At 35.8% G+C, this 18,113-nt stretch overlaps 1 protein-coding gene across 3 annotated transcripts in view; it reads right to left on the bottom strand.

The window, feature by feature from the left end:
• The window catches only part of Dg (Dystroglycan), a 298,135-nt gene that overhangs the window by 19,083 nt on the left and 260,939 nt on the right, over window positions 1-18,113 (bottom strand). For 2 of the 3 annotated variants that reach the window (XM_089638808.1, XM_089638809.1), the window contains exons 3-9: window positions 14,314-14,515; window positions 11,065-11,211; window positions 8,928-9,104; window positions 4,774-4,944; window positions 3,978-4,106; window positions 2,010-2,258; window positions 218-553 (exon numbers count right to left, since the gene is read on the bottom strand). In XM_089638808.1, coding sequence (XP_089494934.1) covers window positions 218-553; window positions 2,010-2,258; window positions 3,978-4,106; window positions 4,774-4,944; window positions 8,928-9,104; window positions 11,065-11,211; window positions 14,314-14,424 — 1,320 coding nt within the window. In that variant the 5' untranslated portion in view covers window positions 14,425-14,515. The remainder of the gene's footprint in view (window positions 1-217; window positions 554-2,009; window positions 2,259-3,977; window positions 4,107-4,773; window positions 4,945-8,927; window positions 9,105-11,064; window positions 11,212-14,313; window positions 14,516-18,113) is intronic. The other variant, XM_089638810.1, reaches the window with a different exon arrangement.

Genomic DNA, 18,113 nt, shown 5'->3' with positions numbered 1-18,113 from the left:
GTAGCAAGCTATAATAGGGCATAGTACAATATATATTTTTACACATACAATAATATATACAACATTCATTAGAATTAAGAGTGATACATGGTTACGCATGCGTCATGCTCGGGAGGTGGCACTAGCGTAGCGAGCAGGTACGGCGGAGTACCAAAGAAAAGACAACACAAGGGAAACAGACAACATCCATGCTAGATAAGTTGTATAACGGACGAACCTGTTCAGTAATGGCAAGTGTAGTATATATTGAGGTATCTTCGCTTGGCAGAGTTGTGTGCGTGGGGTTAGAAGGCCCGGCCGAAGAGGGAGGAGAGGGAAACGTAGTGGACTCGCTGGCCGAATCCGTGACCGGGAGCGGGGAGGGGGGGAACGTGTCCAGTGGCACGGGGCTCGTGGGTTCGGGGGGGGGAATATTTGTCTCGTGCGCGGGGGGTAGCGCCTCCTCCTCTTCCTCTACTAGAATCTGCCCCTTCTCGAGTGACGGAGTGGGGCCAGAGCCTCCCTCGTAGTGTGGCGTAGTGCTCTCTAGGACCGAGACCTTCAGGGTGGTTTCCTTGAGGACAGTGTCGATTGATTCTCCGTGATGATGTCTGTGATGGTGTGGCTTGGGGCTGGGGACCTCGGGGGTTGGGGTTGGGGTGGGTGTGGGGGCGGGCGGGAGTGGGGGTGGAGGGGGGGCGGGGGAGGCAGTGGGGACCTACCATCACGCATGCCATTAGAATTAGTAAGGTGCTTTAACTATCTTAACTGATTTCTCTTACAATTAATACATCCTTGCTAGAGCTTGCACAAGCGACACTGGATTTGTCTCCCTACTAGATACTCTATAGATGGCACCACCAATGTCGCTAACTTAACAGACATTCACAAAACATTTAATTATGCCCAGTACCAAGCTCCAACAAGGATATCCATTTTGCAGGAGCATATCACCTTTGAATGTTTTGTCAAAATACCAAAGTACCAAAGAATACCGAAGATAGGACAGAGCTGCATAGAATCCAAACAATATTTTTGTGTATCTTAATTACTTCATAATATTTACTCAACATAACCATACGTGGTATATTTTATTTCCAACAGCCATAAACAATGCAATCATTGACTTTAAAAACGAAAATAAGAATGCACTACGTGATGCAATATAAATATTCAAAGGGATTAATATTATCCATGAACCAAGAAGTAGGTATAGGTATTCATTAAATCAATCTAATAATATAGAAGGTACATATTTACACAGTTCGGTATGACTGACAAGACATCGACATGTGAAAACAAATGCTATCAAAAATTAATAAGGAGGTCAGGAAAATAAAATCAATAGTTGACCTTATAGATCAAACGATCAAATAAACACGCCGAAACCATTACATAGATATTACGGCCTGGCACAGAGACACAAGCAGCACAAACCAAAAATGTAACCTCTTTATTGACCTCATTATCTACCTTTGATAACTTCATTACAGCCAGCACTCTGAACAATATTATATTTAACAATAGATCAACACACACAAACACAACAGAAAATAAATCCTTATGTAGAATAAAATTAATAAAAATCAAAAAAATTATAATTTTTTTTTGGCTTTTTCGCAATTATTTTCTTTGTGTAGACAAGTAGAGTTAAGATTTGTGCACTGCACTAGAGATTGATTGATAGTAAAAAAGGTGTTATTTAGGTCATTAAAAATATTATTGAAAGATGCAAATTATATTATGTATGTACATATTAAATAAATGCTGGCAAAAGCATTCGTCAAAAGTGATTGTTATTGTGATTTTGATCAAAAGCCAGCATTCAAAATTTGCTTGAAAATCATTAATAAGGTTCAAGTTGATATTTTTTGACAAGGGCTTTGTAATCATTGAAAAAGGCTAGTAAAAAGAAGTACCAGATATAGAATTTTTTAACAATTATTGTAATACATATTTTTATCTTTGCTTAGGAGACAAAGGCACAAAAACGGAGAAGCAAAAATAAAAAAATAAATTTGAGAACTCACCCCATCGCCATAATCGTATTCATCGTATCCGCTGTTGTAGTCTTCATCATCAGCTTCCTCATCATCATAGGCTGATCCCTCCACAAGCTGTCTGCGTCTCCTGGGGTACGGAGACTGCTTGGACCTGATCACCTTCCAGGACTTGACGGGGAGATGGACCACATCAGAGATGATGCCCTCGGCTACTTGCTGCTTGATCTGGTGAACCAGGATGCTATGCTTGGTCCAAAGGACACCGCTACAACCCACCTGGATATAACAAGTAAATTAATTGATATTGAACAGAACATGTTTTACCCCTTAAGTGGTATACCCCTTGTGGGTCCCCGGTAGTGACCGACAATAGAATTCAGCTGAAACTTATCTCTTATGTCAAAAACACTCTTTACCCTGAAATTAGGCATTTTCATTATTAATCTTGTAAGAGTTTATCAAAATTAGTGAAATAAAATGCTCAATAAAAAAAGACATTTAAAATAATGATAAAATATTGTGTAAATTGATATTCAGCGCTTTTTGGTTCTTCTACTTTAAAGGAATTACTAAAATACAAAAGATCTTAAACAACTAACTATAATAAACAGTCAGTCTAGTCTTTATGTTAGACAATAGAAATACAAATGACTAATTGTCATTTAAACAATTAACTTTGATAAAAATAGATATTTGAAAATTTCAAACTCTTTAAATTTTTTTTTCCAAATATATTTTCCGTGATAATCATTTATTTCGTAAGAAGATTTCCCTTGCCTGCCCAACAAACGGGTGGCGGTAAAGTTCCTCTGTCTTTACATTGAGCAGACAGGGGCGCTCTAGTGAAGTATTAAACCAAATGAAAATGAAGCAGGATAAGCAACGGGAATTTCTTTCTGTACTTAGAACTGCTTCTTAAGTTATTTGTTAGTGCTTATTCCGATCAGTTCTTCTTCTCACATGATGTCCGATTTTTCAACGTTCCATTTCCATGGTCTAAATGTCCTCAAACTTAGTTTTGAAGTCTGTGTGAAGTAAATTTAAATGTTGAACGTAGACCAAAAGGTCATTACTAGGAAACTAGGAAAATTCGCAGCTTCCAATGTGCAATGTTTTGTGTCAATATTTTGATTCTGACAAGAAAGACTCTATTTATATACGTCAATAAACAATTTTACGAATTATAAAATTACAAATATCAAGTAAGTAATTTCTCAGTCTATTATTAGTATTAGATAAACTGTGTTATTTGTGTTAGGTGTATTGTGTCATTTACGGAACTCCTAAATGTTGATGACTTGATGTAAATGGAGGTCCACTCGTATGTATATTTTTATATTTAATATATATTTTTAGTTTAAATTTATCTTAATAATATGTTTTTTTTTCTTCACCAACATTATATATATTTTATTTAAATAAATACTTTTTTGTAATATAAAATGGAGGCCTCAGCACGGGTAAGTCACCCAGTGAGGCCAACACTACTAAATTGTACTAAGAAATGTAAAATATTGTACCAAAATAAATAAATGTACCCCCATTTGAATCTAGTGGACCCCCAATTTTTTTTTCTCGCCGACATGGACCCACAGCAAGCCGATATCGACCCCCGGGGGTCCATATAGACCACTTTGGGAACCTTTGTTCTAGATATACACACGCTTGCCCAAGTATAGGTGAAGCGATCTGACGATCCGAAACCACAGTCGATACTCGTTTATTGGTCGAAACTAGCCGAAACCGAAACTTCAATCGGTCACTAGTTCCCAGGACCGAAATCAAAGCTTCTCTCTGTCTCTCTCTCTCATTCTATTTCCTACATTCTGACTGAGATAGCGCAGGAAGATAGATGGTTTAAAAACAAAGTTTATTTACTAGAGTCATATGAGAGTTAGTTTTGTTTGTCAAGGCACTTAAAGGTTAAAGGGGAACAAAAAAGCATTTAAGTTTTCACAACAAATATTAATATTTTTTACTGAATTGTCAACTTACAGTGAGAATGATTTCTGAAGATCCTTTAGCTTGCTCCTTCTTGGCTCCGTGGGCTCCCGACATCAGGACCAAGTCATTCTCGGCATCCTTATTCTCGTAAACTTCATGCGGTTGAATTATAAATGCATTCTGAAATTATTTACAGATAGTTATTTTACACAACTGAAAATGAGAAAACGGAAATCAATAACTCGTTACAGATAACAGGAGCCAGTCAAGTAAATAATCCTGGAAAGACCTGGTCTCACAGATTCTGAAGGATGAAATTTAAATACATAATTGTATAAAGCATGATATGCAAACTGGACTGTAACACCAGACTGATAGAAAGAAACAAGCAAAACCTGGAATGAAATGGTCTCTTAGACACTGGGTAGAAAAGGTTAATATACTGAAATAAGTAAAACTGGATTGACTAATTTTATAGAAGTTGGGTTACCAGTCATCCACGTAAAACCTGAAATAATATGGTCTCACAGACACTGAATGATGATATTTTAGATGAAGCCAAAAAATTTGAATCAGGACTGAGATACCTGAATAATAGAAGGAGTAAGGGCCATCCAGGTAAATTCCGGAATAATGTGGACACATAGACACTTAATGAAGCAAGACATGTGGACCAAAACTTGAGGTTGTTTTTGCATTATACTATATTATGTGATTCAAGACTGCGACATGACTGATGGAAGGAGTCAGGGCCACTCACCTGGAATAACACGGTCCCACAGCCACTGAAAGATGAGATTTATGTATCTATTGCTTTACCATAATGGGAATGTTCAAAGGCACTTACATAATCTAATCCCATGAAGTGAGCCAGTTTCATGATAGCGTTAAGGCGCTGCTTGGGTGTGATCTGGTGGAAGGACATGTTGATGATGATCACCAGCCTAGTCTCATCTTCTCCCATGTGGCACTGATGGTCTCCGTGAGATACCATGGGTGAGTCTTTCTTGTCCTTCACCTGGAACATGGAAATCCACATTTCATTTTGTAACTTTATTCAATTTTAAGATATCTGCAAAATGAGAGATGTACTTACAACTGCAACCAAAGGTTATTGTAAAATTGTTAATATAAATAAACATTAGTAAAAACCATAGATAATAGAAACAGAGGGAGATATGATATGGAAGAGAGCCGAACTGCACAGATTATCAAAGCGCCAGAGCCAATCAATGTTATACTACATTTGGTGTTTAGGTAGAAACAAAATGCGGGATGCTGCTATGCGTAGATGCAATTAGCAGTAAGATGGGTGAATAATGTTGGCGACGCATTTGTGTGGCTTCATATTAATTACAGTTCATGGCCCCTCTCCCTTGTTTCTATTATCTTTGGTAAGCAACTATTGAGACAATGTAGCATAATGAGTAAGCGTTTTATACTAGAGTCTGGAGGTTTTTTATGTATAAAAAAAACGGTTTTACAAAGGTTATGAAAAATATCATTAAATGAACAGCAACAATGTGTTTTGCAATTGTTTGAAACAATTGTATAAAGAAATATAATATATACCATTTATATGTATGCAAAGCATGGATAATTTCACTATCATATTAAATACTTTATTTATTAATATCCATTACAACAGTCATTTCTAAATTGTTGAGCAAACTCATTATATTATTGTCTAAATTGTTGAGCAAACTCGTTATATTATTGTCTAAATTGTTGAGCAAACTCATTATATGATTGTCTACTAGATGACGTATACCCGGTGTTGCTGTGGGTTATCCTTAGGAGATAGACATATACCATCGCGGACTTTTCTGAAGGCCTGCACAAGATATACAAACTCATTATATGATTGTCTACTAGATGACGTATACCCGGTGTTGCTGTGGGTTATCCTTAGGAAATAGACATATACCATCGCGGACTTTTCTGAAGGCCTGCACAAGATATACAATTGACATTATTTTGATGTATCTCATAAGGTTTAGCCAGCGTTAGCAATGTAAGCGCCCGAAAATATATTTTTTACGATTTGATTACAAAACATTGACTTATCTCTACCTTTTATCTTTTATCATTATCTTTTGACCGGTCAGTGGTTGAGTGGGCATAGCGCTTGGGTCTCACCCGAGCGTCGCGTGTTCGATTCCTCGGCTGGCTAAGTCCTCCATCACAACACAAGCAACATTTTCGGCTTTCTGTGGTGGTAGTAGGAGATTTTCAAACATTGTTGGGTTATTCGTGACCCGGGAATGTTTGTCTTTCTTTAAAAAAAAAAAAAAAAATCTCTACTTTCAATGGAATTAATTTATATGAATGTACCTGCCAGACAAACTCGAAGCATAGACACTTTTAAATGTAACATGTGCTATCGTACCCTTAAATTAAATATACCATTCCTAAGAGAAAGCCCAGTTATATTCAATTTTTCAATTAAGCCCTAAATCCTGTATCTAAATTTCGTCAATAAACAATTAGATAATGTTAATCAAGTGTTAATCTCAAGTGACCTACCAGGTAAGTATTGTACTGTATATTTTCTCCATAAATAGTTAAGTAATAACATAGATCACTGTAGAAATGTATTATAAGTTTGTACAGCGCCCTTGAGGTGATTTTGCACAAAAACGGCGCTATACAAGTCATCCAATTATTATTATTATTATTATTAATAATAACCTCAATACTAACTACTCTATGTATTCACCAATTCCAAGAATTCATCATCTTGCAAACAAATATTGTAAACTTATCGATATATTTGGTGTTAATAACTAAAAAAGGCAAACCTTCAAAAGGCAACTAATTTTAGACCTATTTGCTAGTTATTAACTTGTATTATTTATTAGCTATAAATAAAGGTCTTGCCTTCATACTTTGATTTACTTTACCATATTATTTTTTCTAATTACCTTATGAGTAAATTATATTTAGCTATTTTATCCATGTACATGTTATACTTACATACATATACTGTCAACTTACTATGTAAAAGCCCGATAGGGCGTTAATAAATAATAAATAAATAAAAATAAATATATTATGTATGTAAACCTTCCGGGAGAAATTCTTTTAACGATAGTTAAGATAGATAAACCCTATCAAAATCCATTGTGTAGTTTAGAAGAACTAAGAGCACTAACAGACAGACACGGATAGTGAATTAATTTTATACTATTTAGAGATTTATTTTATGCACTGCAAAATTATAAATGTAATTTTGATCTTTGACTTCACAATCGCATCTGTGCATGGGTATGTGCTTAGTTGGTGGAATTATTGTTGTAGTAAACTAAAGCAATAATTTATCAAAAGAAACTAGGCTAGTAGTCCACAGTAGAGTGCTGATACCAACCCTGACCTATGACAGTGAGACATAGAACTCGAGAGGAATGATTAAAGTTAACAGAAGGCTGTAGAAATGAGAAGCGAATATATGGTAAAACCAATGACGAAGGTTACGAGGTTGATAACAGTAATGAACAAGTATAAGGGACTCTCAGATATTTTGGACTTGTTAAGCGGTATGGATGGAGAATGGAGCATCTGGAGAAAATAAGAAATGAAAGTTAATGGAAGAAGTCAGGAACACCAAGGAATACTTGTGAGCCAAGACAGGGTTGTATGGCGGTCCATCGTCTCCTCCTATCTCTGCAGTGAAATGGCGTGTAGGTCAAATAGTTAACCCTCCCACACTGGAGGGGGTAATACACTTCCCCCAAGCGAGAGTTTTGGGCGATATCCGTGTTATTTTTTACATCACATACTCTATGATTGAGGTAACTCTAGAAAAACTATATGGTAAACGCTGCACCTTTGATCTGCATTTAAAAAAAATATATCCCATTACTATATTTTCAAATGAAAAGAAATTATTTGACAATAACTTAAAATATTTGATAATATGGGCCTCACTGGATGCTTTACAAGTTAGAACCTAGGAATAACTTTATTATAATAATAACTTATTTTTGCAGGTTATACCCATCAATGTAATATATCATTGAAGAAGATAATTCTAATAAATCTTAACGAAACATGAAACAGAACAAGATACAGAAAAATGATAAGGGTGACAACTAGGAATCAACCCAAGATCTCTTGTCTTGGGACAGGCAAATTATAAATCAGTCCCAATGGTCTAGTTGGTGGCCTGTAACGGTTCATGTTTCGTTTAGAATTATTAGTATTGCGTTCTTCAAAAAATAATATCTCTTCAATTCAGACGAATTTACTCTTTACTCCCCCTCCCCGATCACAACTACTTAAAAAAAAATCCTCGCAGCAAATAAGCAGCGAGTGTAGTAGTAAAAGGTGCATTTTACTGGAAAGGGCTTCAATAATAATATGTACTTGAATTATGCTCGATTTTGTATCTCTTTTACAGTTTGGCACTACTGCTGGGCAAAGATGGGCGATTCTAGTTAAAACGGTAGGTAGTAACTAACATCTTTATTGTATATTATTACATATAATTTCTTACTTTGACTTAATACTTTACTACAGATTGCTACTTATATTTTATTTATATCTCTTTTTTTCATACTTTTAACCTTACTACTATTTACTAATTTTACCGTTATACTTACATTTATATTGTTGCATTCCTTATGTTGCTGTACTATTCTCTGTAATTTAGTATGTGAATGGCACATGTTGTGCCGTATATGTGAAAATAAATGAGTGTTGGAAAGGGCAAAACAAATATTAAAAGACATGATCGATCCACGATATATAGGGGACCCTAGTGACCCACCTTCGGATGACATGTTATTTTGTCCTTTAGGTACGCAAAACCAAAACATGAAAGTAAAATCTATAAAAAAAAATTGCACAGAAACAGATCAGTAACAAAACAGAACATAATAATATGTAAGGTTAGTTTAGATAGGGTTCGGTTAGGCTAGGTTGCATTAGGTTAGTATTACTTTTCTTCAATGTTCTGTATAGTCACTGTCCCGTTTCGTCGTGGAACCGAATTGCACATACCTCAATGGTGAAAACATCAGTGGCGGGCGGGCATTCATGGTGGTCCTTGTTCTCCGACAGTGCCGTGACCAGCACCCGGTGCTCTCCTCGTTCCTCGGGTCCGGGGACTCCACGGATGACCCCGTGGTGGCCGTCCACCCACAGCCACGAGGGCAGGGGGCCTTCTACTCCAGTCACCTGCAAACAAAAATAATTCATGGATATAGAAATATAATGACTTTGATACCAGTCGTTACCTATGGTGCTAAAGGTAACCAGGCAATTCAGGACAGTGACAATTCAACACACTTTAGAAAAGAGATGAAAAAACTAGGTTAACCTCTCGGACAAAGACTATTATTTACTTTGTGTTCCTTTGCGAACTGTCAAAACGTGAACATTTTTGTGATATTTACGAGTTTTGTTAAAAGCTTCATAACTCACGTTTTGGGAAACGTAGCCTCATTCTAAAAAATGTTTTGGAAAGATTATGAAATTCACTATCGTATTGTATTTATATACGTAAATATTTGCATTTCTAAATATACGTTTTCTGAAAACGTCAAAAATATGTAAAAATCGCTGACCATTATTTCAAAGCTGTGAAAAATGTACTTTTTTCTGAGTATCATAAAGAAATAACACTTTATATATTGAAGAAATATAATTAAAAACTATTAGTCACCTCAAAATATTTACCGTCCAGACTAAAATATTTTTAATAAATTATTTAGAAACGCAATAAATTATGAACGAACAAGATGACAGATCCAATCGACTTAGATAATGCACCTCTACATTCCATAGATATTCTTGAATACAGACGCGTAGCGTTATTCATTATCGATACTCTGTTTTTTAAATCATGGCAATCCGTATACTAGTGATGGAAATAAATCGATTTTTGTAAAATCCCGCGCGTTTACGTGAAAAGACGTTCTAATGTCTTGACCGCTATTATCATATTTACGTCTTTTGACGTTCTAATGTTCTGAGTGGTTAAATAGGTTACGTTATGTTAAGTTTATAGGCCTTTTTTCAATTTTCAAAAGTGTATTGAATTGCCACTATCCTGAGTTGCCATGGAACCAGTTGTGAGGCATTGAGCCGAAAGCTAAACGATGAAACCAAGTTATGAGTCTTTGAGCACAAAATTCTACATAAAATCTTTGGATCTCTATACTAGGGCTGGCCATACTTACAGGCTTGTTTTGTGTTCCAAATATAAACCCAGTGCATACAAATATAGGATGGCTATATACAATTTCAGGCAAGTGTAAGAGAGACAGACCGCATGATAAATGATCTAGAACCAAAAGGTACTTAGTCAGTTGCACATTTGTTTCCATTCAAATTTGTATATAAGACACTTCTAGTTTACTATGAAGAAAAAGATGAATCATGAACTTGAAAACCTTAAAAGCATGAGACCCTTTTAAGGTTCTGTAGGACCCAAAGACTGCAATGGGCTGGTCATGTGGAAAGAATCCCAGATCACAGGACGTCAAAAGTTATGTCTGCGTGGGTGCCCCAGTGGAAGCGACCCAGAGGCAGACCAAGGAAGAGGTGGATAGACTGCATGGAGGATTGAGCAGGATGGAAGACTAGAGGTGGATGGCGAGGGACTGCAGCCAGTGGATACAATTTGTGGAGGAGGTCAAATTCCACCCTGGGATGTAGCGCCGTGATGATAAAAAACTTTCATACCTTATAAGAATCATAGCGTCAAATTATTAAATGGCAGGACATCTGCTTTTCGCCAAGCATAACAGTCATGCTGTTTTGCTTGACTTTGAATTTGACCAAACACTGAAAAGGGCCGAGAATCAGGAGTTAATGGGGACCGCTTAAATCTCAAAATATTAAAATAGCACTAATTGTACTAATTGCAATGATCACATGTGAAAAAGAATTCAAATAACTGAAACTAAGGCGCGGTTGTCACATACGAAGGTGATCAATCGGCATATAGTATTCAAATTAAAATTTCGTAGAATGATCATCTAGAAATGTTAAAAAAAACATAATGATAAGTTTAAAATGTCTAAATGAGCCGGGCGGGGTGAATTTCTGTCATGATTTGCTGAGCGGTACATGGGTTAATTTTTTTAAATTTTTATTTGTCGCTTGTACCACAACAACTATTTAAAATTATTACCTTATAGCCAACAACCTTGCCCGCGAAGGCCTCTTTGGGAATGCGTAGGTGGAACATGTGTCCAATGTAGGCGGGCATGTCAGGAACCCCCCATAGTCTCCGTACGGGGCAGTCTTTACTTGAAACTGGCTTCAGGGTAGAGTCCAACTGCCAAATAAAAATTACATCATTTACATACAAAATACTGTAAAAACTCTGCATTCTCAAACTCTAGAGCTCAAAATAACTAAAAAAAGTGACTCAGTGCAATTCTCATTTCTAGATTTCAGTTATCCCTATCATCATCATTTTAAATTTATCGAATTCGTAAATAAAATTCGATTCAGAAGTAAAAATTATAAACTGTGATATCAGGAGATAGAAAGTTAAAGGCTTGAAAACGCAACCAGCCTTAGTTTTTTTCAGTTACAGTTTTCCATAAAAAACATAAAATTTTGTACAAATACAGTTGACTGACCTACTTTAACCTGATGTACCAATCACCAGTGATTCCTGACATTATTTGGAGAAAAAATGTGAATGAAATTTTGGTCTACAGTGACTTTTTTGACCGTCGCTTTTTTTTCCAATAACAAACAACAGCAAAAATCTTTCACATATCTTCAGTGATCACTCAGCCGAGTAACCGTCCGACCCCTCAGACTAGTGATGGTATGGCCAAAATTTATATTTCCCTACATTTCCTCAAGGAGTTTGTATGAGGTAACTAATTCTAAGCCAGAGTAAAGTTGGCCTCTCAGAAGCTGGGCATACTGTACAGGGCCCGGAGATACTTTAATAGTACACAACTGCTGACCCTGTACAAATCGCAAGTGCGCCCTACTGTCGAATTTGGCAGCCATCTCTGGTCCGGAGCCCCTAAATACCTGAAAAAAACCCTAGACTCTGTGCATAAACGGGCGGTCCGTTTGATAGATTCCCCAATCTTAACAAACGGACTGCAATCTTTAGAGCACAGGCGTCAGGTAGGTATGCTGTCCTTGTTCTATCGGTATTACAATGGAAGATGCTCTGAGGAACTAGGGTCATTGATCCCTTCGGCACCGGTGCGTAGTCGGGATACACGCCAAACGCGCGCCCAACATTTGTACACGGTTGACATTTGTCACATGAGAACGGGTCGCTTCTACGATTCATTCTTAAGTTCAACAGCTCGGCTGTGGAACGAACTGCCGGCCTCAGCGTTTCCTCTCTCCTACAACATGGGACTCTTCAAGACCCATGTTCACTCCTTCCTCTCCACAAAAAGACCCTCCACACAGCATCCCCAAAGATGACATAGGCCCTGAGGGAAATTATTTTCTTCAGGACCTCCTGTGTGGAGTTAATATAAAAAAAAGGCAACATTTCAGAATTTCCCCACATTATCATACTTTTTCATTTTGCCTAAAAAAGGTTTTCTCTCCTAGATCTAGGGAAAATTCCCTAGACATAACTTTTTAAATTTATTTACAGTAGACGGCAGTATAAGAAGACATATTTTTTTTTAGTAAAGCTCCTGAAGGGCCCGGAAAAGTATTTAAAAGCAATGACATTTCTAACAAGTATTTTTTTTTGGTAGGCTAGACAAGTCTCACCTACATATACAAGGTGTCCGGAAAATCGCAGTACATGCGGGGAACTGTGAATCTACATCAAATATAGAATCCAAAAAACTCAAACTTCGAACTGATTCACTCGAAAACGAAAGCTCAAATCAAAAAAGTTTACCACAAAATCGGCTCGAAATATGATTTAGATTCACCATTTTCCTGCATGTAATACTAGTTTCCGGATACCGTGTGCATGTAAAACACATCAGTTTATAGGTATATTGCATTTAAAAAAGAAAAAAATTAATAACATTATTAAATTCCTTTATTGGCCACATTCATTCGTGATACTAATAAAAAATTATAGCTTCATAAAATGAGTTCCTACTGACTTCTCGAGTATCACGAAATATTCGAAGACTCCCCAAGGCCGTAGTAATAAGTATAATGTAATTTATTTGATAATATCACCTTGCTTAATTTAATTCAATTCAGCGGACATTAAAAAGCAGGACTTGTTTTAAATACCAAACAGAATTTTTATAATTTTCGAAAATCATTTCTTAAAATTTGTATGTAGTGCATGAATGAGAAAGTGAAAGAAAAATCTTAGCCATTTATCAACACAAGGTCAAACATTTATCTATAATTTCAATTTGGGAGGCGGGTTGGGGTACCGCCGCCTCGGAAACCATTTATTGGACACACTGATCCCTAGATTCCTACCCACCCTGTACCCCATATAAATACATTCACACGTTTACATTATAATACACAATCCTGTGTTCATTACAGTATGTAAAAAAAGGTGAAATCAGTTTGAGCAATAAATATTGGCAAACGAGTTTGTGAAAGACCACCATTCAGAAACGAAACATTGCTTGAAATGGCTTTTGCCGTGTTTTGTGTCCAGATCTGAATAGCCAGGTACTTCTCCACCTTCCTCCTCGCATCTCCTTCCCCTCCCTTCTACCTTCAAACTCACACACGTACACTTCTATGGTAGAGAAAGTACAAAAGAAGTTTCTACGTTATCTTTATCTTAGAGACTTCGGGTACTATCCCTATTTATACCCATCAGCCTTCCTTTCTGGAATGCTAGGTATCGATAGTCTTGTCAACAGGCGGAAAGCTGCGTTGCTGATGATGGCCTATAACTTGTTGAACGGTCACATCAACAATCCAGAAATTTTTAGTAAAATTTTATTTTACGTCCCTGATAACTTCGCAAGAGCGCGTAGACACAAACCATTCATTCTTCCGAGATATAGGACTAACTTACCATTAGCAATGCCTCTCGGAAGAATGATAGTCCTTCTAAACTCACTAGCCTCTGACATCGATATTTTCCACCTGAGCATTAATAAATTTAAATCGCTAATTAGGCAATTATGTATTTGTATAATGTATCTTGGTTATTGGAATTTTTTATTCTGTAAATATGCATTTAAAATATAAATAAATAAAAACATACCCCAACTGGGGATGCCATAGCCTCACTGGCTCCAGACGGCTGGGAGCAGTTGTGTAGTACCTGTGCGGTACTCACACAAAAATAAAGAAATCATCGGTATTTTTGATAATACAAATAAACCTGTTGCCTGACGTTTGCGAATGCTGAATTCTGTACATTTATAAAATAGTCACTGTACTGAGAGGCACTGCCACCAGCAGCACGATGGCACCAAATGAGTGCCAACAAGTCAATAAAGCTCACCTCGGAATCATCAAAGCTATCGAAGGCAAAGTCTCCGTCTAGGTTGGCTGTGTGTTGGGTGGTGAGTGGTACTGCCACTAGCAGCACCAATAGGAGCCGCGCTCCAGGCATGATGGCACCGAAGGGGTGCCGGTATAGCACTATCACCGTCGCCTGCGTCCGGACGACGAAGGTGCCGCTTTCATAAATGCATGTTTTATATCTGCAAAAAGGAGAAAAATAAAGTTAGTTAATGAGTAAAAAATTCATAGATTGTTGTCCTGTTTCATGATAAACAAATCAATGTACCTAAGTGTGTGGCAACGTTTGGTCTATAATACCCTAGTATTTATATACAACTTAAAAAATAAAATACTACCAGATTATATGTTAAAAAGGTGTTAGTATTAATATTAGTCCATGGATATCCTATGAGAAGCTGCAATGATTTTAGGCTTCATAAGACAAATTTATCGGTAACACAAAACAATGGTTTCAATTTATTTCTTCTGTTTACAAATTTAAATTTTTATTACAAATTTAAATTTTTATTACAAATTTAAATTTTTATTTTAATTTTATTTTCTTTTATTTTGATTATATTTCTATTATTTTCATTTTATTTTACGTTAAAAAATAAGATGTTAAAAAATATTGTATGATAATTATGTGATACCAGCGCCTTTTTTATTTCTTCTGTTTATAAATTAAAATTTTTATTACAAATTTAAATTTAAATTTTAATTTTATTTTCTTTTATTTTAATTTTATTTTCTTTTATTTTAATTTTATTTCTATTATTTTACTGTTTATTTTATTATGTATTAAAATATAGTAATATAAAGGCTACATGTATCCTCGCTTTCACTCCTGTAATCTCTCAAAATAAATTGTATCGGTGATTTCACCATTAAGTATATTCACTGTCAATTTGACTGTCCTAGAACGGGAGACCTTCCTATTTGGACAGTCAAAATCTATGCTGTAATATTTTTGTAACAAACAAATAAAAAAATAAATAAAAAAATGTTCAATGAACTCCCTTTAAATGTTAAGGAAGCTAAAAGTCTATGTTAAATTTTATAACTAAAGAAAATATATTACATAAAAAAGTAGATCGATGCCGAAACTGACAAAATTCTTGCTTGAACCTTTGAAAGGACTATGTAATAATTACAATAACAAATGAGGTGTTTTTGCACAAAAACGGCGCTATACAAGTAATCCAAGTATTATTATTATTATTATTATTAACAAATATCAAAAGTGGAAAATTTCAATTGCGGGCTGAATTCCATAAAATTGTGTTTTTCTGACGCGTCATGAGTGACTTTTCTGTTGTTGTTCCTGTTACGAATTTAATTTATTAAATGTACATCTTGTGTTTTTCTTGTATTATAATTTTATTGATTTTGTTTGAAATAATTCTGTTCAAGGAGGAAATCTATGATCGGATGTATTTTTGGCATAAGGTTGCGTGTTTTTATCATGTCGGAGTCACCATTTTATAGAGTTTTATGATATTATATCAAATAAGATCACTTTCAATGTTAGTTAGAGGTACATTTACAAATCAGTTAACACTAATAATTTATGATATTTAAACGAGAAGGTGGTGAGCGAACACGGAAGAACGTTGCGGGCTGTGATAACCTCGGCAGTCAGGAACAGAATGAATCCGTTCGGGCTAGCTCGGCCTGTCGCAGTGCTGGAGACTGGTGTCGATCATCACGTCCGCTATTGGTGAACAAGCCGCTAATAGAAGGTACTCTAATGTGAGATCACTATGTTCACTTCCCAAAATGTAAAAAATGATAAAATTCAACTGTTGATTTCCCAAAAAATTAATAAATAAATATTTCAAAGCTCTATTGCTTATCATAGCCATGGATATGACGTAGATAGTATGTTGACCTAGAAGTTTCAGACAGAAAAGGCTGTGCAAAGTTCATGACGCCAGAGCTCATCGTTTGGAAGATTTTGCTGCTCCAGCACACAGATTTTCGTACGTAAGAATCATCTAACTTAACCTAAACTTCATCCCAAAACGAATAATATTACTAATAATTAATAAGTAGGTAACGAATAATATTACTACTAAAATGACTACTGCCTTAGCAAATTGTCTTATCGGATTCTCGGACCGAATTATTACTCTAATAATAATAAAATATTTTCCTAAAATGTTTTCTCCGTAATACATAATCACATAATATTTTTATAAAATATATACAGCTACCTAAATTAAACTCATATATTTTAATATTACACTATACAATGATAAATCGACGAAGGGAGTTGTTAAAATATTTCTGCTCACTAAATCGTTAAAATCAGCATAAAATACATTGTAGAACGAAACGGGCCAAGGAATGGCAGAGCGAAAAATATTTTTCAACACATTTTCCCTCGGATTTTCTATTTGGAAAACATTTTACGTTTACGAAACGGCAGAAACGACACCTGAAGCTAACGACTCGAATCCTAGGAATTATGTTTGCGTGAAATTCCAGCGTCATAATATTATAATCTGTATTGTATTTCACAGGGAAATTTCTGAGCAGTGGCGGTTTTCTCTAAAGTGCGTTTGTGTAGTGAACTCCCATTAAAAATATGAGGCAAACATGCATTATAATTAGCACATTATAAACAGCGCGTTATTAAAATTCTGCCTCTAAAATCGACGCGACCGAAAAACAAGGTCAAACAGTAATTGTCATGCTGTGCGTTATAGAATCAGCACAAAATACGTAATACAAAAAAAGACATAATCCCCCCTGACGGTGAAATACCGTACGCCAAAACAAGACGATCGTTGTGCGCCGCGACAGACAATGTTTGATATCACGCGCCGGCAGCTGAACAGGGAATACTATTTAGATGATGCAAGTGAAATTTTATATTTCTTTAGTAATTAATAGTTAATTTATGTATATTTTATTTTCTTATTCATACGTTTCTCCAACTGTTTGTTGCTTTTAATAGCATTTGTAAATCTACTTGTAAAACATATTTTGTCATAATTATCTTAAGTAGCTAGTAATGCAATATTGTACTGCGTTTTCTCTAGTTTGGTTTGGTTTCAGCTTTCGACAATAAAGCACTTGCATTTAATGATTTTGACGTAGTTATTATTGTTAGTTATACCTAATAGTGTACAATGGCGAAATACAGTGTAGTATACGTAAAAAAATAATGCGAGTTGGAGTTAAAAGGGGCTTGAAATAAAACATGAGGGAAATCCGGAAAATTTGAAGAAATGTGTACGCAAATATAATAACTTCTCTTGATATTCTGAACCCCCCAGTGAAAAGGACCACGAACCGCCACTGTTCCGGAATACGATTCACAACGTTTTGACGTGTGGCGAGAATTGTGGTTCTTACTTCACTTTGAAATAATTGCAGGGAAATTGCATAAATTGTGTGGATAAGCTTTGGGTGTTTGGGTTAAAACGTTCTTAAGCCAAGCTCAAGGCCGGCTTTAACACATCAACGTTGAACGGGCATGTAAGAATCTAATTAGTAAGACGTATTATGTTTAGATTTACAGGGAAAAGGAGAAGATTCGAAGTGTTTGTCATAATTTGATCTAAGGCGACGGAAGATATCCAACAATTATCATGTTTCAATTATTTACATGTACCTACCTACATACACCTGTGTTCGTTTTGAATAAAAAACCGAATTCAGAATCAAAATTCAAGCAGCTCATCACGAAAAAAGAGATACGTATTTCTGTAGCGCCCTTTTTCACATTCGAAATTTAAAAAAAAAATCCGGCGCCCACCACCTACAGCGCCAGATGTTCCGGCAAATAGA

The sequence above is a fragment of the Hesperophylax consimilis genome, chromosome 13 (assembly GCF_061612785.1).
Source record: "Hesperophylax consimilis isolate HC1 chromosome 13, BYU_Hcon_1.0, whole genome shotgun sequence".
Taxonomy (NCBI): domain Eukaryota; kingdom Metazoa; phylum Arthropoda; class Insecta; order Trichoptera; family Limnephilidae; genus Hesperophylax; species Hesperophylax consimilis.
Note: the sequence above shows the minus strand (reverse complement) of the source record. Positions and strands in the feature narration are given on the sequence as shown.